We start from the raw sequence: 23,288 nt of genomic DNA, 5'->3' as shown, positions 1-23,288 counted from the left end.
CAACCCTGATCCTCAGGGAACTCTGCCCTGCCGTGTTTTACATCTTACCCTGCTCCAACAACACCTTCTTTAAAAAAAAAATATAAAGTTATATTTCAACTTTGAAATATAAAAAAGTTGAAATATAACTTTCTAACTTTATATATTTCAATGTTTTTCTTCTTAAAAATAATAATAATAATATTTTAATACTTTTTTCAAAAATTTAATGTTTCAGCTTTTGAAAAAAAAAATTCAAAATTTAAAAAATCATACAATTAATGTTTCAACTTTTGTCTTCTTAAATTTTCTTTTTCATTTACAATTTTTTTTTCAAAAAATTAATGTTTCAACTTTTGTCTTAAAAAAATAAAAATAATAAAAAATGAATGTTTCAACTTTTGTCAAAACATTTTTTTAAATTTTGTTTCAACTTTTGTCTTTAAAAAAAAATAATGTTTAAACTTTTGTTAAAAAAAATTTAAATGTAGTTTCAACTTTTGTCTTTAAGAATAATAATAATAACAATAATAATAATAGTAATTAAAAAAAAGGGCAGAGTTCCCTGAGGACTGGGGTTGGACTCAGGGGAAACACTGGCTGAGCACAGCTCAATCTTATTGGTTAGTTTAAAAATGTGACGAGACTCGACGATGAGATCTCATTGGCCGGGAGCAGCGGCTGCAGGTTTCTTGGCGAGGTCTTGAAGGTGAGTGGAAATACGTGAGGTCTGCAGCAGCAGAGCCTGGTGGTTCTCCACGAGAAGACTCTGCTGACGGGCCAGAGTCTGAAGGTCCTGGATCTGCTGAGAACCCTGAGGACACATGACAGAAGAACACTGATGATGTCATCAGAGCAACGGGGGTGATGTCACATGACAGAAGAACAGTGATGATGTCATCAGAGCAACGGTGATGATGTCATCGGAGCAACACTGATGATGTCATCAGAGCAACACTGATGACGTCACATGACAGAAAAACACTGATGAGGTCATCAGAGAAACACTGATGATGTCATCAGAGCAATGGGGGTGAGGTCACATGACAGAAGAACACTGATGATATCATCAGAGCAACACTGATGATGTCGCATGACAGAAAAACACTGATGATGTCATCAGAGCAACACTGATGATGTCGCATGACAGAAAAACACTGATGATGTCATCAGAGCAACACTGATGATGTCATCAGAGCAACACTGATGATGTCATCAGAGCAACACTGATGATGTCATCAGAGCAACGGTGGTGAGGTCACATGACAGAAAAACGGTGATGATGTCATCAGAAAAACAGTGATGATGTCATCAGAGCAACGGTGATGAGCACAGCTCTTTGGACCAGAACTAACCTGGTCCAGTCTGCTCTGTGACCCAGCCTCAGGTTAACTAAACTAAGCCTGAGGTTAACTAAACTAAGCCTCAACTAAAGCTTGGATAAATTTAACTCCACATCAGATAAACTGGACTGAACTAAATCGTATTATCTAGCTCATCTAAACTAACCCTTGGATAATCTAGGATAAACGAAGCCTCAAAATAACTAAACTGAAACTTGGGTAAACTAAACTAAACCTCAGATAATCCCAACTAAACTAAACTAATCTCAGATAACCTTCACTAAACTAAATCTTAGATAGTCTAAATTAAACAGGATAATCTAAACTAAACCTGGGATAATCTTAACTAAACTTCAGATAATCTAAACCAAATCTTAGATAATCTAAATTAAACCCAGTATAATCTAAACTAAACCTGGGATAGTCTTAACTAAACCTCAAATAATCTAAACTAAATCTCAGATAATCTTCACTAAACTAAATCTTAGATAATCCTAACTAAACCTTAGATAATCTTAGCGAAACCTTGTATAATCTTATCTAAATCTTAGATAATCCTAATTAAACTAAATCTTAGATCAGATTTTAATTTAACTAAACCTCAGATAATCCTCAATAAACCTTGGATAATTTAAACACAATCTTAGATAATCTAAATGAAACGTAGGATAATCCAAACTAAACCTGGGCTAATCTTAACTAAACCTGGACTCACCTGAGTTTGAAGGCTGCCGAGCAGCTGCACCACCTCCACCTGTTTTTTGGCGACCTCCTTCTGGACCTGGACCAGTTGGGTCAGGAGCTTCAGGACTTGCGCCCCCCACTGGTCGTTTTGCTCATCCACCAGCTCCAGTAACTTGGGGGCGGCGTTTGGCTGATGGTGGTCATCGTGGGATTGGGCGGCGCCCACGGTCATGGCCTGAGGCGCGTTGTCATGGTGATCACCTGCAGTCAAGACCACTGAAGTCAAAACGTCGGTTTTTCAGCCACGCGCAAACCACTCTGATCCTGGGAGTTACGGTGGGATTTTCAAAATAAAAGTCTCCCGTTAAAGGGGAGAGGTTTGCACAATGAAACGGTGGGATTTTCAAAATAAAAGTATTTCAGTTAAAGAGGAGCGGTTTTCACAGTGAAGCGGTGGGATTTTCAAAATAAAAGTATTTCAGTTAAAGAGGAGCGGTTTTCACAGTGAAGCGGTGGGATTTTCAAAATAAAAGTCTCTCATTAAAAGAGGAGCGGTTTTCACAGTGAAGCGGTGGGATTTTCAAAATAAAAGTCTCTCGTGAAAGAGGAGCAGTTTTCACAATGAAGCGGTGGGATTTTCAAAATAAAAGTCTCTCGTTAAAGGGGAGCAGTTTTCACAATGAAGCGGTGGGATTTTCAAAATAAAAGTCTCTCGTTAAAGGGGAGCAGTTTTCACAATGAAGCGGTGGGATTTTCAAAATAAAAGTCTCCCGTTAAAGGGGAGTTGTTTTCACAATGATACAGTGGGATTTTCAAAATAAAAGTCTCTCGTTAAAGAGGAGCGGTCTTCACAATGAAGCGCTGGGATTTTCAAAATAAAAGTCTCCCCTTAAAGGAGTGTGGTTTTCACAATGATACAGTGGGATTTTCAAAATAAAAGTCTCCTGTTAAAGGGGAGTGGTTTCCACAATGATACAGTAGGATTTTCAAAATAAAAGTCTCTCATTAAAAGAGCGGTTTTCACAATGAAACGGTGGGATTTTCAAAATAAAAATCTCGTTAAAAGAGGAGCGGTTTTCACAATGAAATGGTGGGATTTTCAAAATGTAAGTCTCCCCTTAAAGGAGAGTGGTTTTCACAATGATACAGTGGGATTTTCAAAATAAAAGTCTCTCATCAAAGGGGAGAGGTTTTCACAATGAAGCGGTTGGATTTTCAAAATAAAAGTCTCTTGTTAAAGGGGAGAGGTATTCACAATGAAGCGGTGGGATTTTCAAAGTATGAGTTTCCCCTTAAAGGAGAGTGGTTTTCACAATGATACAGTGGGATTTTCCAAATAAAAGCCTCTCATTAAAAGAGGAGCGGTTTTCACAATGAAACGGTGGGATTTTCAAAATAAAAGTCTCCTGTTAAAGGGGAGAGGTTTTCACAGTGATGCAGTGGGACTTTCAAAATAAAAGTCTCTCAGTTAAAGAGGAGCGGTTTTCACAATGATACAGTGGGGTTTTCAAAATAAAAATCTTTCATTAAAGAGGAGTGGTTTTCACAGTGGGATTTAAAAAAAAATAAAAGTATTTTACAGAGACAATGCCCAGGGATTTTCAAAATAATAGTCTGAGACATTACAGAGGGGGAGAGACAGATGAAGAAGAGTCATGTGACAGTTGAAGATTCACGACTTTCACAATCTGAGGGAAACAAGAAGTGAAACTGTGTGCGTGTGTGTGTGTGCGCGTGTGTGTGTGTGTGTGTGTGTGTGTGTGTGTGTGTGTGTGTGTGTGTGTGTGTTTATGTGTGTGTTTATGTGTGTGTGTGAGCTGAAATTGTGAAATTGAGCATCAACAAACTGAGCCACAGTCTTCTGCTCCATCACAGAGTTACAGTGACAGTGTTTAGGGTCAGAGGTCAGAGGTCAGAGTGATGAGACTGTGTTCACTTGCTGCTGACGCCAACTCTTCCTGAGGCATGCTGGGAAATATGAGGTGTGTGTGTCTGTGCCTTGATTATTAAAACAGATTAATGACATCATCACGATGTGTGTGTGTGTGTGTGTGTGTGTGTGTGTGTGTGTGTGTGTGTGCGGTCTCTGGTTGTCAATGTGTTTCCTGACACACACACACACACACACACACACAGGGGTCTCTTCTTTTCTATCACTTCCTCGTCTTACTTCTTCTTCTCATTTGCAGAAAACACGTTGGACAAACCAGTGACCAACACAGTCATAAACTCACAGGAAGTGAAGGAACGAGCAGCTGATCAACGAGTAAACAAAGTGTAAACAAAGTGTAAACAAAGTGTAAACAAAGTGTAAACAAGGAGTAAACACAGAGTAAATAAAGAGTAAACCAAGCGTAAACACAGAGTAAACAAAGAGTAACCACAGAGTAAACAAAGAGTAACCACAGAGTAAATAAAGAGTAAACGAAGAGTAAACACAGAGTAAAGAAAGAGTAAACGAAGAGTAAACACAGAGTAAATACAGAGTAAACGAAGAGTAAACACAGAGTAAAGAAAGAGTAAACGAAGAGTAAACACAGAGTAAATAAAGAGTAAACGAAGAGTAAACACAGAGTAAAGAAAGAGTTAACGAAGCGTAAACAAAGAGTAAACCAAGAGTAAACCAAGAGTAAACACAGAGTAAATAAAGAGTAAACAAAGAGTAAACACAGAGTAAAGAAAGAGTAAACAAAGAGTAAATGAATAGTAAACAGAGTAAATAAAGAGTAAACCAAGTGTAAACAGAGTAAACAAAGAGTAAACAGAGTAAACGAAGAGTAAACACAGAGTAAAGAAAGAGTAAACGAAGAGTAAACACAGAGTAAATAAAGAGTAAACGAAGAGTAAACAGAGTAAAGAAAGAGTAAACGAAGCGTAAACAAAGAGTAAACCAAGAGTAAATAAAGAGTAAACCAAGAGTAAACACAGAGTAAATGAAGAGTAAACGAAGAATAAACACAAGAAAGAGTTAACGAAGCGTAAGCAAAGAGTTAACCAAGAGTAAACAGAGTAAACAACGTGTAAATAAAGAGTAAACAAAAAGTAAACAAAGTGTAAATAAAGAGTGCGTGTGTGTGTGTGTGTGTGTGTGTGTGTGTGTGTGTGTGTGTGTGTGTGTGTGTGTGTGTGTGTGTGTGTGTGTGTGTGTGTGTGTGTGTGTGTGTGTCCTTGCCTTGTGCAGAGCAGCAGCTGAGGGCAATCGACAGCAGCAGTGAATAGAGCAGCATCTCTCTCTCTCTCTGATGTCTGATGTTTGAAGTCTGAGTGAATTTTGACTGAAGCTGAAAACTTGCTCTCGAACCACAGCCACGTAGCCACGCCCATCGCCACGCCCACTCCCCCTGTGTGTTGGCTGGAGTGACCATGTGACCTCGCAGAATCATCACGTTGACAACAGTGATACTGGTGGCGTCCAGCAGGGGACGACGAGCGCTGCAGACGCAGACACATTTTCCTGTTGTTCGTCCAACAAACTCCATACGCCGCCACCAGGGGGCGACTCTCCGGGTCGTTTAAATGAAAGTCTTCTCACTCATAATAATAATAATAATAATAATAATAATAATACTGCACTGAGAGGTGAAACACTGCCCTCTACAGTTTATAAAGTATTCCGTGGGGGAAATGCGCTACCTTCAGTTTACATCGAGTATTTTAGTTCACGTCGTTGACAATAGAATAAACTTTTACATGAATAAAAAACAAATGATGATAATGAAATAATGAATAAATACATTAAATATTCTAGAAATGAAAATACAAAAGCACAAAAAAGTGAAGATTTAAGGCTTTAAACCGTAACAGTGGCAGCCATTTTGAATGAACCATGTGGTTTTGGACAAATGTGTGAATAAAATGAAATAAAACACTGTGAGCACATGACTTTGTGGTTAAATATCAGAGGTTATATTATCATTATCATTATTATTAATATTATTATTATTATTATTATTATTATTATTGTTATTATTTAAATGCCATGTTTAAATTGTTAGCGTCTGGGTGCAGGAAAGTTTGTTTTCACTCGTTTTGTTCCGGGGACGAGTAAAAGAGAGCACCGGCTTCCGCTTCCGCTCCCCACAGACACAAACTGAATTCGTTGTTTTCTGCTCTTTGAACTCTTTAATTCGGGTGAGTGAACGTCAGTGGAAACGTTTGTTTTCCGGGTAACGCTCGCCCTAACGTGAGATTCTGAGGTCGTTTCGAAAATTTTATTCATTTTTTATTAACCAGACGCCGCCATTTTGTGTCAAGCGTCGCTGCTGTCGCTGACTCCCGGGGTCAGTTTCCTGTGAAGGAACGGGATTATTTGTGATTATATGACGAACATGAGTTAATTTCTCGCGTATTTTATCATTGTTTTTCGTGCGTTTCGTTACATTTTTGAGTTTCCACTCTGTGATTTTTATTTTTATTTATTTTATTCTATTATAATGTTAATATGTGCTCAGTTTTGATTATAAATCCATGAATGTTTTGCTTTTTAAAAATTCCTCATTTATATCATCACTAAGAATAACACTGACTAACTTTTTATTATCGTAGAGTTATGGCAACATTTTATGCAGGAAGTAGAGAAAAAAAACAAAGTCAGAGGCTCTTATTTTGAAAGGGAGTGGTGCATGGATCCTTCCTTCACAATAAAGGTGAATTTAAACACTCGGTTATTCCGATAAAACCAACAATAACGCAATAACCTGTCTTTTATTTAGGATCCAGGAAGTTGCTACTGACTGTGCTACACTGGACCTGGACCTGGATCTCTGTGCCACACTGGACCTGGATCTCTGTGCCACACTGGACCTGGATCTCTGTGCCACACTGGACCTGGATCCAGCATCAGCGCACACAGACACTGGCTTCTACAACACGTGGAGATTCTTGTACGTACAAACACAAACTGACAAACACTCTTACAAAGTCTAATGTCCTCGAGCTGTGGACACCTGTGTAGACTGTGGACACATCTGTGTAGACTGTGGACATCTGTGTAGACTGTGGACACATCTGTGTAGACTGTGGACACATCTGTGTAGAATGTGGGGACATCTGTGTAGACTGTGGGGACATCTGTGTAGACTGTGGACACATCTGTGTAGACTGTGGACATCTGTGTAGACTGTGGACATCTATGTAGACTGTGGACACATCTGTGTAGACTGTGGGGACATCTGTGTAGACTGTGGGGACGCCTGTGTAGACTGTGGACACATCTGTGTAGACTGTGGACACTGAGTGTTTTTAAATGTTGGACAGTTCAGGACAACTTAAAGAGAGGAAGTGATGAACAGGAAACAGATGGAGGACACTTTTCTGACTGTCAGCAGTGTGTGTGTGTGTGTGTGTGTGTGTGTGTGTGTGTGTGTGTGTGTGTGTGTGTGTGTGTGTGTGTGTGTGTGTGTGTGTGTGTCTAAACTTGTGCAACAATGTCCTCTAAATATAAACATCACTGTATTTTGTCAGAATAACCAGAAAAATAAAGACGCCATAAAAACTCAAACCAGTGTTTGGGGGACATTCTGTCCAAGTGAGGACATTCTGTCCAAGTGAGGACATTCTGTCCAAGTGAGGACATTCTGTCAAAGTCAGGACATTCTGTCAAAGTGAGGACACTCTGTCAAAGTGAGGACATTTTGTCAAAGTGAGGACATTTTGTCAAAGTGAGGACATTTTGTCAAAGCGAGGACATTCTGTCAAAGTGAGGACATTCTGTCAAAGCGAGGACATTCTGTCAAAGTGAAGACATTTTGTCAAAGCGAGGACATTCTGACAAAGTGAGGATATTTAGACAAAGCGAGGACATTCTGTCAAAGTGAGGACATTCTGTCAAAGCGAGGACATTCTGACAAAGTGAGGATATTTAGACAAAGCGAGGACATTCTGTCAAAGCGAGGACATTCTGTCAAAGTGAGGACATTCTGTCAAAGCGAGGACATTCTGTCAAAGCGAGGACATTTTGTCAAAGCGAGGATATTTAGACAAATTGAGGACATTCTGTCTGAGTTCCACTCGGTGTAAAAGTGTCTCACGTGTGTCTCATGTCCACCTGCTCGTCTTCAGAGACGCTGTCCTCTCAGACGTCAATCACCACTGTCCCTCTGTCACCTGATGCTGTGGCTCCATGTTGTGAATGTTCAGCGCCATCTGCTGCCTGCTGCAGGTAAGACACTGTGTGTGTGTGGACATGTTGACACCTGTAGAAAACATTAAAAACTGACGAAACCAACACACACACACCTACATTCCTGCAGCAGGTTGAACCAGTAACATTTCTCCGAGTTCACTGTAAAAACTTTCATGTTAAAGCAGCTGAAATCAAAGAGAGTTCTGGGATTTTTAAAGAGACACTGACGTTTGTGAACCACTCACTCTCCCACACCAAAGTCACTCACTCTCCCATACCAAAGTCCATAGAGTAAACCAGTGATTTTAACATCACAGCACACAGGAGTTCACAGGAGTTGTTGATCCACTGCTGCCTCCATCACTAACTTACAATGACTGATTTTAGTGAATTCAGCTTTTAAAATATTTACTTTAGACTTAACTCAGTGACACAAAGTGACCACACGAGGCAGCAGAGGACCAGCAGCTCCTGTGTCCCTGTGAGCTAAAATCACTGGTTTTCTCTATGGACTTTGGTGTGGGCGGTTTACACACACACACACACACACACACACATACACATAAAAATCAGGTTCCTGAACACACACACACACACACACACACACGTTGAGTTTTATAGTGTATCCTCACACCGACACAAGATTTAACAGTGACATTTTTATGAGTGTCAGTCAAATCTTAAACAACACGTGAACCAGGAACGACAGAGAAGACGACACAGCACTGACACAGGTACGTTCACTGACATAAACTACTAAAATACAGACAGGTAAACTACTAACACAAACTACTAAACTAACTAAAATACAGACAGGTAAACTACTAACACAAACTACTAAACTAACTAAAATACAGACAACTACGTAAACTACAGGCATGTAAACTGTAACTCTAAACAACAGACATATAAACTGTAAAACTACTAAACTACAGACATGTAAACTGTAAAACTAAACTACAGACCTGTCAACTGTAAAACTACGTAAACTACAAACATGTAAACTGTAAAACTATTAAACTACAGACAGCTTAACTACTAAACTAAGTAAACTACAGGCAGGTAAACTACTAACACAAACTACTAAACTAACTAAAATACAGACAGGTAAACTACTAACACAAACTACTAAACTAACTAAAATACAGACAACTATGTAAACTACAGGCATGTAAACTGTAACTCTAAACAACAGATATATAAACTGTAAAACTACTAAACTACAGACATGTAAACTGTAAAACTAAACTACAGACCTGTCAACTGTAAAACTACGTAAACTACAAACATGTAAACTGTAAAACTATTAAACTACAGACAGGTAAACTAATAAGCTAAGTAAACTACAGACAGGTAAACTGTACAACTACTAAACCACAGACAGGTAAACTACTAAACTAAGTAAACTACAGACATGTAAACTAAAACTAAGTAAACTACAGACATGTAAACTAAAACTAACTAAACTACAGTCAGCTACTAAACTAAGTAAACTACAGACATGTAAAAAACTAACTAAACTACAGACAAGTAAACTACTAAGCTAACTACAGACAGGTAAACTACTAAGCTATGTAAACTACAGACAGGTCAACTGTAAAACGATTAAACTACAGACAGCTAAACTACAGACAGCTACTAAACTAAGTAAACTACAGACATGTAAACTGTAAAACTAAGTAAACTACAGACATGTAAACTGTAAAACTACTAAACTGCAGACAGGTAAACTACTAAGCTAAGTAAACTACAGACGTGTAAACTGTAAAACTAAGTAAACTACATACATGTAAACTAAAACTAACTAAACTACAGTCAGCTAAACTACTAAACTACAGACAGCTACTAAACTAAGTAAACTACAGACATGTAAACTACTAAGCTAACTACAGATAGGTAAACTACTAAGCTAAGTAAACTACAGACATGTAAACTGTAAAACTAAGTTAACTACAGACAGGTTAACTGTAAAACTACTAAACCACAGACAGGTAAACTACTAAGCTAAGTAAACTACAGACATGTAAACTGTAAAACTAAGTAAAATGCAGACAGGTAAACTGTAAAACTACTAAACTACAGACAGGTATACTGTAAAACTACTAAACTACGGACAGGTAAACTACTAAGCTAAGTAAACTGTAAAACTAAGTAAACTACAGACAGGTAAACTGTAAAACTACTAAACTACAGACAGGTAAACTACTAAGCTCAGTAAACTACAGACAGATAAACTGTAAAACTACTAAACTACAGACAGGTAAACTACTAAGCTAAGTAAACTATAGACAGGTAAAGTGTAAAACTAAGTAAACTACAGACAGGTGAACTGTAAAACTACTAAACTACAGACGGGTAAACTACTAAGCTAAGTAAACTACAGACAGGTAAACTACTAAGCTAAGTAAACTACAGACAGGTAAACTGTAAAACTACTAAACTACAGACAGGTAAACTACTAAGCTAAGTAAACTACTAAGCAAAGTAAACTACAGACAGGTAAACTACTAAGCTAAGTAAACTACAGACAGGTAAACTACTAAGCTAAGTAAACTACAGACAGGTAAACTGTAAAACTACTCAACTACAGACAGGTAAACTACTAAGCTAAGTAAACTACCGACAGGTAAATCTTACTGACAAACGATGTCTCGTTGTGTTTTCCAGATGGCTCCTCCTCCTCCGTCTCCACCTGTCCCCAAACCTCGAGCTCGTTACAAGAGGAACAGTCTAAGCTCCGCCTCCACTGACCGGTCAGTGCACCTGTAAATGAACAGCAGACAGAGGAGGCTCCTGAAGAGGGCGCTACACTTTTGATCATGTACTTTGTGTTTGTTGTTTCAGAGACGTGAGCGAGAATCTCGCGGCTGTTTGGGCTGATGCTAACGCTAACCTGAGCACAGGTAAACTCTGACTGTGTTATTGTTGTTGTTGTTGTTATTTTTGGAACAGTCAAACCGGTTTGTGGCAGAAACGCAAACCAGTTTGACTGATGACATCATCTGGAAATTTTACTGTCAAAGTCTCCTCCTCCTCAGGTAAAGATGCCCCGCCTCTTGCTCCTCCCTCTGGTTTGGACAACGGCGTCGCTTTCCCGACTCTTGCCAGTGTCACTGACTTCATTGCCTTGAAAATCCCGTCATTGGCTGGGGTCGCTGGCACCATTACTGGCTCCGCCCCTGCAGCCCCCTCGGCCCCTCCTTCCATTGACAGCATGGCTAATGGTATCGCCACACACATACCTAGCTTAGCAGGCAGTGCTAGTGCCGTGGCTAAGCCCACTGCCACAGTAAGCCCCGCCCCCTCCTCCACATCCACACCTGCTGCTAACACAGGTGCTGCTGGCTTAGACAGCATTTTTAGCTCATTAGCTAAAATGCCCAGTTTAGCCGGGTTCATGAGTAGTGTGGGTAATCCTTCTGCTCCGCCCCCTTCTGCCGATAAGCCCCACCCACCATCACTGCCAAGGACAGGAGCTGCTGGAGACACAGGTAATCAACTAATTAATCAATCTGTCAACTAATCAATCAATCAACCAACTAACTAATCACCTAATCAGACAGGAGACATGTTGTGGGTATGCTCGCTCCTGATTGGCTGAGAGTGTTGACTGTGTTTCTGTGTAGATGTGGGAGCGCTGTCACAGCTGGTGATGTCATCATTAGACCCAGCTGCAGGAGTCAGGTTACCACCAGCAGAGGGAGCTGTGGATGAAGGTACACACACACACACACACACACACACACACACACACACACACACACACATATCTACAGACAGGTAAACTGCAAAACTAAGTAAAGTACAGTCATGTAAAGTACAGACAGGTAAACTCCAGACATGTAAACTGTAAAACTAACTAAACTACAGACATGTAAAGTACAGACATGTAAACTACAGACATGTAAACTGTAAAACTAACTAAACTACAGACAGGTAAAGTACAGACATGTAAAGTACAGACAGGTAAAGTACAGACATGTAAAATACAGACAGGTAAACTCCAGACATGTAAAGTACAGACAGGTAAACTGCAAAACTAAGTAAACTACAGACAGGTAAACTACAGACAGGTAAGGTACAGACATGTAAACTACAGACATGTAAACTGTAAAACTAACTAAACTACAGACATGTAAACTGTAAAACTAACTAAACTACAGACATGTAAACTGTAAAACTAACTAAAGTACAGACATGTCAAGTACAGACATGTAAACTGTAAAACTAACTAAAGTACAGACATGTTATCTACAGACAGGTAAAGTAAAGACATGTATAATACAGACAGGTAAAGTACAGACCGGTGAACTACAGACAGGTAAAGTACAGACATGTAAAGTACAGACAGGTAAAGTACAGACAGGTAAAGTACAGACATGTAAACTACAGACAGGTAAAGTACAGACATGTAAACTACAGACAGGTAAAGTACAGACATGTAAAGTACAGACAGGTAAACTCCAGACATGTAAAGTACAGACAGGTAAACTCCAGACATGTAAAGTACAGACATGTAAAGTACAGACAGGTGAACTACAGACAGGTGAACTACAGACGCAGACTCTTCTTTGTTGTTTTTTTACAGGCAGAGAAACACCGTATGTGCCAGGTTTAGCTTGTTGGGATGCGGAGGAAGCAGACACAGACTCGTCCAATGAGGAGGAGGATACAGGAGTTAGCCCCGCCCCCTCTGCCAGTGATGGGCCAATAGGAGGAGAGCCAGCAGTGACGTAAGTGTAAACGTGTTGTACGTCGTGGTGTCTCTGCTGATGCTAAAGCTGATGCTAATGCTGCTGCAGTGTCCCACTCTATCCTGCAGGGGGCATCATCCCCACCAGGCCGGCCCCGCCCCCTCCTCGTCCTCCTGGCCAATCGGGAAGAGCTGGAAAACGTGTACAACAGAAGATCCCAAGGTGCAGTTAAAAAAACAACAACAACAAAAAAGTATTAAAACTTTATTGAAACTTTATTGAAACTTTATTGACTGAGACTTTATTGACTCTCACCCTGCAGAGCAGCCACCATTCGAGTGTCCAGGAAGAAGGGGGGCAGTGGTAGCTCCGCCCCCCAGAGCGCGGTGGCCCGGTCCAGCTGGCTGGATGTCTGGAAGGGGTTCAGGTATCGACAGGTGTCTGACATCATCAGACTAATGCATGATGGGTAATCAAAACAGCTGACTCTCTCTGTCTCTCATCAACAGACATAATGTTCTGTGGGCGACGTTTGATGGCCAGCAGATGTCGCTGTGGAAGAAACGCACAGTGAGTGTGTGTGTGTGTGTGTGTTTGTCTGTGTGTGTGTGCGTGTTTCTGTGTGTCTGTTTCTGTGTGTGTGTGTGTCTGTGTGTGTTGTCCCTGTGTTGTCTCTGTGTGTGTTGTCTCTGTGTGTATTGTCCCTGTGTGTGTTGTCCCTGTGTTGTCTCTGTATGCGTGTTGTCTCTGTGTGTGTGTTGTCCCTGTGTATGTGTGTTGTCTCTGTGTGTGTTGTCCCTGTTTTGTCTCTGTGTGTGTTGTCCCTGTGTTGTCCCTGTGTGTGTTGTCCCTGTGTTGTCTCTGTGTGTGTTGTCCCTGTGTGTGTTGTCTCTGTGTGTGTTGTCCCTGTGTTGTCTCTGTGTGTGTTGTCCCTGTGTTGTCTCTGTGTATGTGTTGTCTGTGTGTGTGTTGTCCCTGTGTTGTCTCTCTGTGTGTGTTGTCTCTGTGTGTGTGTTGTCCCTGTGTTGTCTCTGTGTGTGTTGTCCCTGTGTTGTCTGTGTGTGTGTGTGTGTGGGTGTGTTGTCTCTGTGTGTGTGTTGTCCCTGTGTTGTCTGTATGTGTGTGTTGTCTCTGTGTGTGTGTTGTCCCTGTGTTGTCTCTGTATGCGTGTTGTCTCTGTGTGTGTGTTGTCCCTGTGTATGTGTGTTGTCTCTGTGTGTGTTGTCCCTGTGTGTGTTGTCCCTGTGTTGTCTCTGTGTGTGTTGTCCCTGTGTGTGTTGTCTCTGTGTGTGTTGTCCCTGTGTTGTCTCTGTGTATGTGTTGTCTGTGTGTGTGTTGTCCCTGTGTTGTCTCTCTGTGTGTGTTGTCTCTGTGTGTGTGTTGTCCCTGTGTTGTCTCTGTGTGTGTTGTCCCTGTGTTGTCTGTGTGTGTGTGTGTGTGGGTGTGTTGTCTCTGTGTGTGTGTGCGTGTTTCTGTGTGTCTGTGTCTGTGTGTCTGTTTCTGTGTGTGTGTGTCTGTGTGTGTTGTCCCTGTGTTGTCTCTGTGTGTGTTGTCTCTGTGTGTGTTGTCCCTGTGTGTGTTGTCCCTGTGTTGTCTCTGTATGCGTGTTGTCTCTGTGTGTGTGTTGTCCCTGTGTATGTGTGTTGTCTCTGTGTGTGTTGTCCCTGTGTTGTCCCTGTGTGTGTTGTCGCTGTGTTGTCTCTGTGTGTGTTGTCCCTGTGTGTGTTGTCTCTGTGTGTGTTGTCCCTGTGTTGTCTCTGTGTGTGTTGTCCCTGTGTTGTCTCTGTGTATGTGTTGTCTGTGTGTGTGTTGTCCCTGTGTTGTCTCTCTGTGTGTGTTGTCTCTGTGTGTGTGTTGTCCCTGTGTTGTCTCTGTGTGTGTTGTCCCTGTGTTGTCTGTGTGTGTGTGTGTGTGTGTGTGTGTGTGTGTGTGTGTGTGTGTGTGTGTGTGTGTGTGTGTGTGGGTGTGTTGTCTCTGTGTGTGTGTTGTCCCTGTGTTGTCTGTATGTGTGTGTTGTCTCTGTGTGTGTGTTGTCCCTGTGTTGTCTCTGCATGCGTGTTGTCTCTGTGTGTGTGTTGTCCCTGTGTATGTGTGTTGTCTCTGTGTGTGTTGTCCCTGTGTTGTCCCTGTGTGTGTTGTCCCTGTGTTGTCTCTTTGTGTGTTGTCTCTGTGTGTGTTGTCCCTGTGTTGTCTCTGTGTATGTGTTGTCTGTGTGTGTGTTGTCCCTGTGTTGTCCCTGTGTGTGTTGTCTCTGTGTGTGTTGTCCCTGTGTTGTCTCTGTGTGTGTTGTCCCTGTGTTGTCTCTGTGTATGTGTTGTCTGTGTGTGTGTTGTCCCTGTGTTGTCTCTCTGTGTGTGTTGTCTCTGTGTGTGTGTTGTCCCTGTGTTGTCCCTGTGTTGTCTGTGTGTGTGTGTGTGTGGGTGTGTTGTCTCTGTGTGTGTGTTGTCCCTGTGTTGTCTGTATGTGTGTGTTGTCTCTGTGTGTGTGTTGTCCCTGTGTTGTCTGTATGTGTGTGTTGTCTCTGTGTGTGTGTTGTCCCTGTGTTGTCTGTATGTGTGTGTTGTCTCTGTGTGTGTGTTGTCCCTGTGTTGTCTCTGTGTGTGTTGTCCCTGTGTGTGACAGGTGTGTTTGTTTCGTTCACCAGGACCAGTTCAGTGAGCTCTGTGTGTGTGTGTGTTATCTCTGTGTGTGACAGGTGTGTTTGTTTAGTTCACTAGGACCAGTTCAGTGAGCTGTGTGTGTGTGTGTGTTGTCTCTGTGTGTGACAGGTGTGTTTGTTTCATTCACCAGGACCAGTTCAGTGAGCTGTGTGTGTGTGTTGTCTCTGTGTGTCCCTGTGTGTGACAGGTGTGTTTGTTTCGTTCACCAGGACCAGTTCAGTGTGCTGTGTGTGTGTGTTGTCTCTGTGTGTGACAGGTGTGTTTGTTTCATTCACCAGGACCAGTTCAGTGAGCTGTGTGTGTGTTGTCTCTGTGTGTCCCTGTGTGTGACAGGTGTGTTTGTTTCATTCACCAGGACCAGTTCAGTGAGCTGTGTGTCCCTGTGTCTGACAGGTGTGTTTGTTTCATTCACCAGGACCAGTTCAGTGAGCTGCTCTTTCACGTTTCCTCCATCACAAATGTGAAGAAACAAGACAAACGAAGATTCTCTCTGTATTTCAGGAAGAAACATTATGACTTCATGGCTCATAGTGACGGTATTCTACTCTTTCTACTCCTTCTACTGAGATTTTACTGAGTTTATACTTAGATTCTACTGTTTATACTGTGTTTCTACTGAGTTTTTACTGAGTTTATACTTTCGATTTTACTGTTTCTACTGAGATTCTACTGTGTTTCTACTGAGATTCTACTGGGTTTGATTCTTCTGTGTTTCTACTGAGTTTCTACTGAGATTCTACTGTTTGATTCTTCTGTGTTGCTACTGAGTTTTTACTGTTTCTACTGAGATTCTACTGTGTTTCTACTGTTTGATTCTGCTTTGTTTCTACTGAGTTTATACTTAGATTCTACTGAGTTTTTACTGAGTTTATACTTAGATTTTACTGTTTCTACTGAGATTCTACTGTGTTTGATTCCACTGTGTTTCTACTGAGATTCTACTGAGTTTATACTGAGATTCTACTTAGTTTATTCTTAGATTCTTCTGTGTTTCTACTGAGTTTCTACTGGGTTTCTACTTAGATTCTGCTGAGATTCTACTGAGTTTTTACTGAGATTCTACTTAGATTCTACTGAGATTCTACTGAGTTTTTACTGAGTTTATACTTAGATTCTACTGTTTTTACTGTGTTTCTGCTGTTTCTACTGTGTTTCTACTGAGTTTTTCTGATTTTATACTTAGATTTTACTGTTTCTACTGAGTTTCTACTGAGTTTTTACTGATTTTATACTGAGTTTCGACTTAGATTCTACTGAGTTTCTACTTAGTTTCTACTTAGATTCTACTGAGATTCTACTGAGTTTCTACTGAGTTTCTACTTAGATTCTACTGAGTTTTTACTGTGTCTCTACTCACATATTTGATTTTCCATCTTTCAGAGATTCAGGAAGGTTGGGTCACATCTCTGCTGGCGTCACGCGGACAGCCAAGCCCCGCCCCCCCTGAGCTGCATGGACCAATCACCATCAAAGAGTCACGGAGTAAGGTGTACGCCGGCGTCTGGGGTCACGACCTCTGGATTTACCCCAACAAAGATGGCTTCCAGCTGGGCGTGGCCTCCTTCTCTGTCCCACTGAACGTGGCGGCGGTGAAAGTGGCGGGAAAACACTCGTTTAACCTCATCACACCATACAAGAGCTTCTGGTATACACCTGTCTGTCTGTGTGTCTGTCTGACTGACTGTCTGTCTGACTGACTATCTGTCTGACTGACTGTCTGACTGACTGTCTGTCTGACTGACTGACTGTCTGTCTGTCTGACTGACTGACTGACTGACTGACTGTCTGTCTGTCTGACTGACTGACTGTCTGTCTGTCTGTCTGTCTGACTGTCTGACTGTGTCTGTCTGAATGTCTCTGTCTGTCCAGCTGTCTGTCTGTCTGACTGACTGTCTGACTGACTGTCTGTCTGTCTGTCTTTCTGACTGTGTCTGACTGTCTGTCTGTCTGTGTCTGTCTGACTGACTGTCTTTCTGTCTGAATGACTGTCTGTCTGTCTGTCTTTCTGACTGTGTCTGATTGTCTGTCTGTATGTCTGTCTGTCTGAATGACTGACTGTCTGTCTGTCTGTCTGTCTGTCTGTCTGTCTGACGGTCTTTCTCTGTCTGACTGTCTGTCTCACCCCCTCGCAGCCTGTCCGTGGAGTCTTCAAAGGACCTGTCTGTCTGGTTGGACAGTCTGTCTGCCTCCATCCGCAGTGCTCTGTCCTGCAGCCAGGTGGCGATGCGTATCTTGGAAAACCCGTGTAACAAGGTTTGTGGCGACTGCGGCTCGGCCAATCCTGAGTGGGCGTCGGTTAACCTGCTGCTGGTCATCTGTCAGGCCTGTGCAGGTAGGAGCTTCCTGTGATTGGCCACACCCACCTCACCTGTTATTTTTCATGATGGAGTTCCTCAGGGAATCGACCTCGGCCCCGTTCCATTTCACTTCTATCAACACTACGAGTCATAATGAGTGTGTGTGTGTCACTGATTTGATACAAATGTTAGCATTAGAAAAGTTAGCGATGCTAACCCAGTGTGCTAACAGGTCAACATCGCAGTCTGGGCAGTAACGTGTCCAAGGTACGAAGTCTGAAGATGGACAACAAGGTGTGGACTGAACCACTGATACAGGTGAGAGGGGGCTGAACCAGTGGGACGGGGGGGGGGCGGGGCTGATAGAGGCGGGGCTTTTACCTGTTCACCCTCTTGCAGCTGTTTGTTACCTACGGTAACCGGCTGGCCAATCAGGTGTGGGCTGCAGCTGTGCCAGCAGCAGAGCGGCTACTGCCTGAGTCGTCTGATGAGGAAAGGTCAAAGTTCATCAGGGATAAATACAGCAGGGGGCGCTACAGACGAGTTCACCCACTGACATCCTCTCAGTCCCTGATGGACCAGGTCTGACAAGTTTATGATGAAGATGATGGTGATGATGGTGATGATGATTTTGGTGATGGTGGTGGTGGTGATGATGAAGATGAAGATGATGATGATGGTAGTGATGAAGATGATGGTGGCGGTGAGGAAGATGATGGTGATGGTGATGATGAAGATGATGGTGATGATGGTGATGATGATTTTGGTGATGGTGGTGGTGGTGATGATGAAGATGAAGATGATGATGATGGTAGTGATGAAGATGATGGTGGCGGTGAGGATGGTGATGGTGATGATGAAGATGATGGTGATGATGATGATGATGTCACTGTGTGTCTCAGAGACTCAGAGAAGTCGTCTCCAGTGAAGACGTTGAAGAGACGATGTCTCTGATTTGCTCAGGAGCAAAGGTGAGCTGTGATTGGTCGACACGTGGTCATGGTAACACAATGACTCTGTGGTGATTACAGTGTGACAGTCTGACTGTTACCTGTCCACAGGTGTAACAGTCTGACTATTACCTGTCCACAGGTGCGTCAGTCAGACCTTCAGATTCCCTCCCCCATCATCCTGGCTGAGAGAGCGGGGCAAGCTCTGCAGAGTGAGCTGCTGAGACTCAATGAATATACAGGTAACACACACACACACAGATAACACACACTCACACAGGTAACACAAACACACAGGTAACGCACACAAACACAGACGCACACACACAGGTTGCTGTGACTCAGGTGTGTTTTGTGTTGTTTCTTCAGAGGCCCCGCCTCACCAGCCACAGTCAGCCAGTAGGAGACGTGGCTCCGCCCCCTCAGGTGAGAACAGGTTTGATTTATTTGAATCATTTACTTTGTTGGGATTGATTTTATTTATGTGTGTGTGTGTTACCTGTATGTGTCTCAGGTGAGGAGGAGGAGGAGCTTCATGGGAAACTGGAGGACGATCGTTTCCTTTTCTCTGTAGAAAATGATTCTGCTGCGTGTGACGTCCTCGACCTGCGGGAGGCGCTGTCCGTCTTCACCACAGACTCTGGGTCAGTCCTCTGTTGTCCTCACACTGACCCTCTGGTTCTGTCTCGCTCGCTAACGTTTCATCACTTCCTGTTCCTGTGAACTCAGACCGCCTCATCAGTTCGAGGTCGTGACCTTAGACGATCACCTGATCTGTGCTGCTGACGACAGCGAGGCTCTGATCACTCACCTGGTCCACATCCTCAAGGTAGACCTGTCTGTCTCTGTGGGACCAGGAAGTCAGGACACGTCCTGGGTCCTGGACCGGGGAGTCAGGACAAGTCCTGGGTCCTGGGCCGGGAAGTCAGGACAAGTCCTGGGTCCTGGACCGGGAAGTCAGGACATGTCCTGGGTCCTGGACCAGGAGGTCAGGACACGTCCTGGACCGGGAAGTCAGGACACGTCCTGGACCGGGAAGTCAGGACACGTCCTGGTCCTGGACCGGGAAGTCAGGACACTTCCTCGGCCCTTGACCAGTCATTGTTTGTTCATTTTTCCTAGGTGATTCTTCCAGGGGGCGTGTCTTATGCAGAAGTGTGCGGGGCCTCAGCTGTCAGTAAAGTATGTGTGGTGGAGGTGGGCGGAGCCTCTAGTCAGTCTGACGCCTGGTTGTTGCTGTGGGAGGACGGCGTCAGTGTTTACCCCGTCCACAGAGGCTCGCAGCAGATTGTGAGGATGGAACTGAGCGCTCTCATTCGCCATGGTAACGGCTAGCGGCTGTAGCATCACGTCAAAAAAATTCGTCTGAACTGGACAAATGTGTGTGTTTGATTTTCATTTCCTGTGTCCTTCAGAAATGGACTCATCAAAAAACATCATCACCATGGAAACCAGGGATAGGTGACACACACACACACACAGTCAGGCCTGTGATTGGCTGAGGTCACTCCAGGTCGTGACATCACAGTCTGGTTTGTCTTGTCAGGAGCGTGTCTTCGCGTTTCGAGGAGCAGCACAGCTGTCAGACCTGGTTCAAGCGCCTGCAGAGGGCGCTGACGAGACACAGCTCCGATCCACGTGGAACTCGTCGGTCTCTGTACCCGGTGCTGGCCGGGGCGTCCGGAGGTTCAGTTCCACCCGCGATCGAGCGCTGCATCTCCCACATCACAGCACACGGTCAGAATCCTGAAAACTGTCCACTGTGTTGTGAACCACGAGCTGTGAGACTCTGAGGACCCCCTTTGGCTTAGGGTCCTTCAGGGACCTGGGGCCCTGCAGAGTCTCTGCATCCAGCAGGGGCTCAGGGATAATGCAGGGTCTGCGGTTCTCTAGGTCCTCAGGTTCCTGTGGGGGTCCAGGTCAGATAAAAGCATCTGCTAAATGCTTGCTGTAGGAGCCAAGGTTCCTGAAACAACCCAGGTTCTTGTGGGGGTCCAGGTTCCTGTGGGAGCCCTGGTTCTTGTGGGGGTCCAGGTTCCTGTGGGGTTCCAGGTTCCTATGGGAGCCTGGAGTTCCTGTGGGTGCCCTGGTTCTTGTGTGGGTCCAAGTCAGATAAAAGCATCTGCTAAATGCTTGCTGTAGGGGCCAAGGTTCCTGAAACAACCCAGGTTCTTGTGGGGCTCCAGATTCCTGTTGGAGCCCGGAGTTCCTGTGGGTGCCCTGGTTCTTGTGGGAGCCCAGAGTTCCTGTAGGAGCCCAGGTTCTTGTGGGAGCCCAGAGTTTCTGTAGGAGCCCAGGTTCTTGTGGGGATCCAGGTTCCTTTGGGAGCCCAGGTTCTTGTGGGGGTCCAGGTTCCTGTGGGAGCCCAGAGTTCCTGTGGGAGCCCAGAGTTCCTGTGGGAGCCCAGAGTTCCTGTGGGAGCCCAGAGTTCCTGTAGGAGCCCAGGTTCCTGTAGGAGCCCAGGTTCCTGCAGGAGCCCAGGTTTGCAGGAGCTCAGGTTCCTGTGGGAGCCCTGGTTCTTGTGGGGGTCCAGGTTCCTGTGGAAGCCCTGGTTCTTGTGGGAGCCCTGAGTTCATGTAGGAGCCCAGGTTCTTGTAGGCGCCCAGGTTCTTGTAGGTGCCCAGGGTTCTTGTGGGGGTCCAAGTCAGATAAAAGCATCTGCAAAATGCTTGCTGTAGGGGCCAAGGTTCCTGAAACAACCCAGGTTCTTGTGGGGGTCCAGGTTCCTGTAGGAGCCCAGGTTCCTGTGGGAGCCCGGAGTTCTTGTGAGGACCCAGGTTCTGCTGGGCATTTGTGCTTCAGGACTAAAACGATTGTCTCCCTCAGGTTTGAAGGTGGAGGGCGTGTACCGACGCTGTGGATTAGCTGCCAAAGTCAACCGATTGGTGGAGGCACTGAAAACTTCCCCGAGCTCCGCCCTCTTGGAGAATGATGAGCAGGGCGTGTTAGATGCCGGTTCTGCCCTGAAACAGTATGTCCGCCAGCAGCAGGGCCTGATACCTGATGTTCAGCCGTGGAGGCAGGCTGCAGGTCAGTACCAGAACCTTGAGTACGAGCACACGCAGCAGCATGTAGTATAGTACAGTTGTACAGTTGTGTACTTTCTCAGTGATTTCAGATGAAAGGCCCAGGTTTAAAGCATACCAACGGTTACTACGGAAACTGCCTGATGACAACAGAGCGACACTGAGTGCCCTGTTTGCGCACTTCTACATGTAACAGACACACACATTTTTCAATGGTTATTGTTTTATGTGATGACATCAGGTGACATCATGTGACAGGTGACATCATTTCTTGTACCCAGGATCCAAGTCTTCTCTCAAGTGAATAAGATGTCGGCTCAGAATCTGGCTCTGGTTCTCGTCCCGACTCTGTTTCATACTCTGAACCAGGATCTGCTGCGACTCACCAAAGAGTTCATTATCCACCACACACTGCTGTTCCTGGTAAACACACCTGTAACACGCCTGTAATGCACCTGTAACACACCTGTAATGCACCTGTAACACACCTGTAACTCACCTGTAACAGGCGTGTTACACAGCTGTAACACACCTGTAACTCACCTGTAACAGGCGTGTTACACACCTGTAACTCACCTGTAACAGGCGTGTTACACACCTGTAACACACCTGTCACATACATGTAACACACCTGTCACACACCTGTCTGTAACACACCTGTTACAGGCCTGTAACACGCCTGTAAAATACGTTACACACCTGTATCACACCTGTTATACGCCTGTAACACGCCTGTAACACACCTGTAACGCGCCAGTAAAACACGTTACACACCTGTAGCACGCCTGTAACATGGCTGTAGCACGCCTGTAACACACCTGTATCACATCTGTTGTATGCCTGTAACACACCTGTAGCACCCCTGTAACACACTTGTAACTCACCTGTAACACACCTGTAAAACACCTGTAACATGCCTGTAGAACACCTGTAACACGCCTGTAACACACCAGTAACACACCTGTAAAACACCTGTAGCACACCTGTAAAACACCTATAGCACACCTGTAGCACACCTGTAACACACTTGTAACACACCTGTAAAACATGTTACACACCTGAAACACAGCTGACACACGCCTGTAACACACCTGTAATACCCCTGTAACACACTTGTAACACACCTGTAACACACCTGTCCTTCTGTGTAGACACCAGAGGACGAGGCGAGAGAACAGGAGGAGGAGGAGGAGGAGCAGATCACCGTGTTCTGAGGAACCAGAAGAAAAACATCTTTCTTCCTTGTTTTGTTTTAATCTCTTTTATTTTAGGTTTGGGTTTGTTTCTTGAAATCAACATTTTATTTTGTTTGTGTTTAAAGTTAAGGGGAAGTTTGTCTGTCACTGACTGCGCCCCCTACAGTGTGAACATCTCAAATAAAAGTCATTTTTATTCGTCATTTAAAATAATAAACATTTGATTGATGAACTGATGAATTCTAGACAGTTCATGTGTTGGGGCGTCCACAGTTTAACGACACAGGAAGTACCACCAAAATAAAAGCCTTGTTAGTCCAGGTTAGCTGTGGTCG

General features: G+C 43.8%; 2 protein-coding genes across 2 annotated transcripts; one reads left to right on the top strand and one right to left on the bottom strand.

Annotated features, from left to right (window-relative positions):
* Positions 1–349: 349 nt before the first annotated feature.
* Positions 350–5,256, bottom strand: LOC310927621 (uncharacterized protein). Its single transcript, XM_083889968.1, has 3 exons — positions 5,179–5,256; positions 2,038–2,267; positions 350–793 (listed from the first exon to the last, which is right to left on the bottom strand). The coding sequence occupies exons 1-3, from the start codon at positions 5,231–5,233 to the stop codon at positions 641–643; spliced, it is 438 nt and encodes a 145-aa protein (XP_083746094.1). The 5' UTR covers positions 5,234–5,256; the 3' UTR covers positions 350–640.
* A 3,577-nt stretch (positions 5,257–8,833) lies between these two features.
* On the top strand, positions 8,834–23,075 carry LOC310927422 (arf-GAP with Rho-GAP domain, ANK repeat and PH domain-containing protein 1). Its single transcript, XM_083889718.1, has 27 exons — positions 8,834–8,864; positions 10,798–10,883; positions 10,975–11,033; positions 11,169–11,621; positions 11,757–11,836; positions 12,388–12,391; positions 12,719–12,863; positions 12,933–13,046; positions 13,147–13,251; positions 13,334–13,394; positions 15,900–16,020; positions 16,865–17,129; positions 17,617–17,816; positions 18,014–18,099; positions 18,181–18,363; positions 18,684–18,752; positions 18,874–18,973; positions 19,101–19,157; positions 19,246–19,375; positions 19,461–19,560; positions 19,854–20,055; positions 20,147–20,192; positions 20,278–20,468; positions 21,558–21,761; positions 21,841–21,946; positions 22,039–22,180; positions 22,909–23,075. The coding sequence occupies exons 2-27, from the start codon at positions 10,798–10,800 to the stop codon at positions 22,969–22,971; spliced, it is 3,372 nt and encodes a 1,123-aa protein (XP_083745844.1). The 5' UTR covers positions 8,834–8,864; the 3' UTR covers positions 22,972–23,075.
* Positions 23,076–23,288: the final 213 nt, after the last annotated feature.

This window comes from Microchirus variegatus (assembly GCF_963457635.1).
Source record: "Microchirus variegatus genome assembly, chromosome: 5".
In the NCBI taxonomy this organism is placed as follows: domain Eukaryota; kingdom Metazoa; phylum Chordata; class Actinopteri; order Pleuronectiformes; family Soleidae; genus Microchirus; species Microchirus variegatus.
Note: the sequence above shows the minus strand (reverse complement) of the source record. Positions and strands in the feature narration are given on the sequence as shown.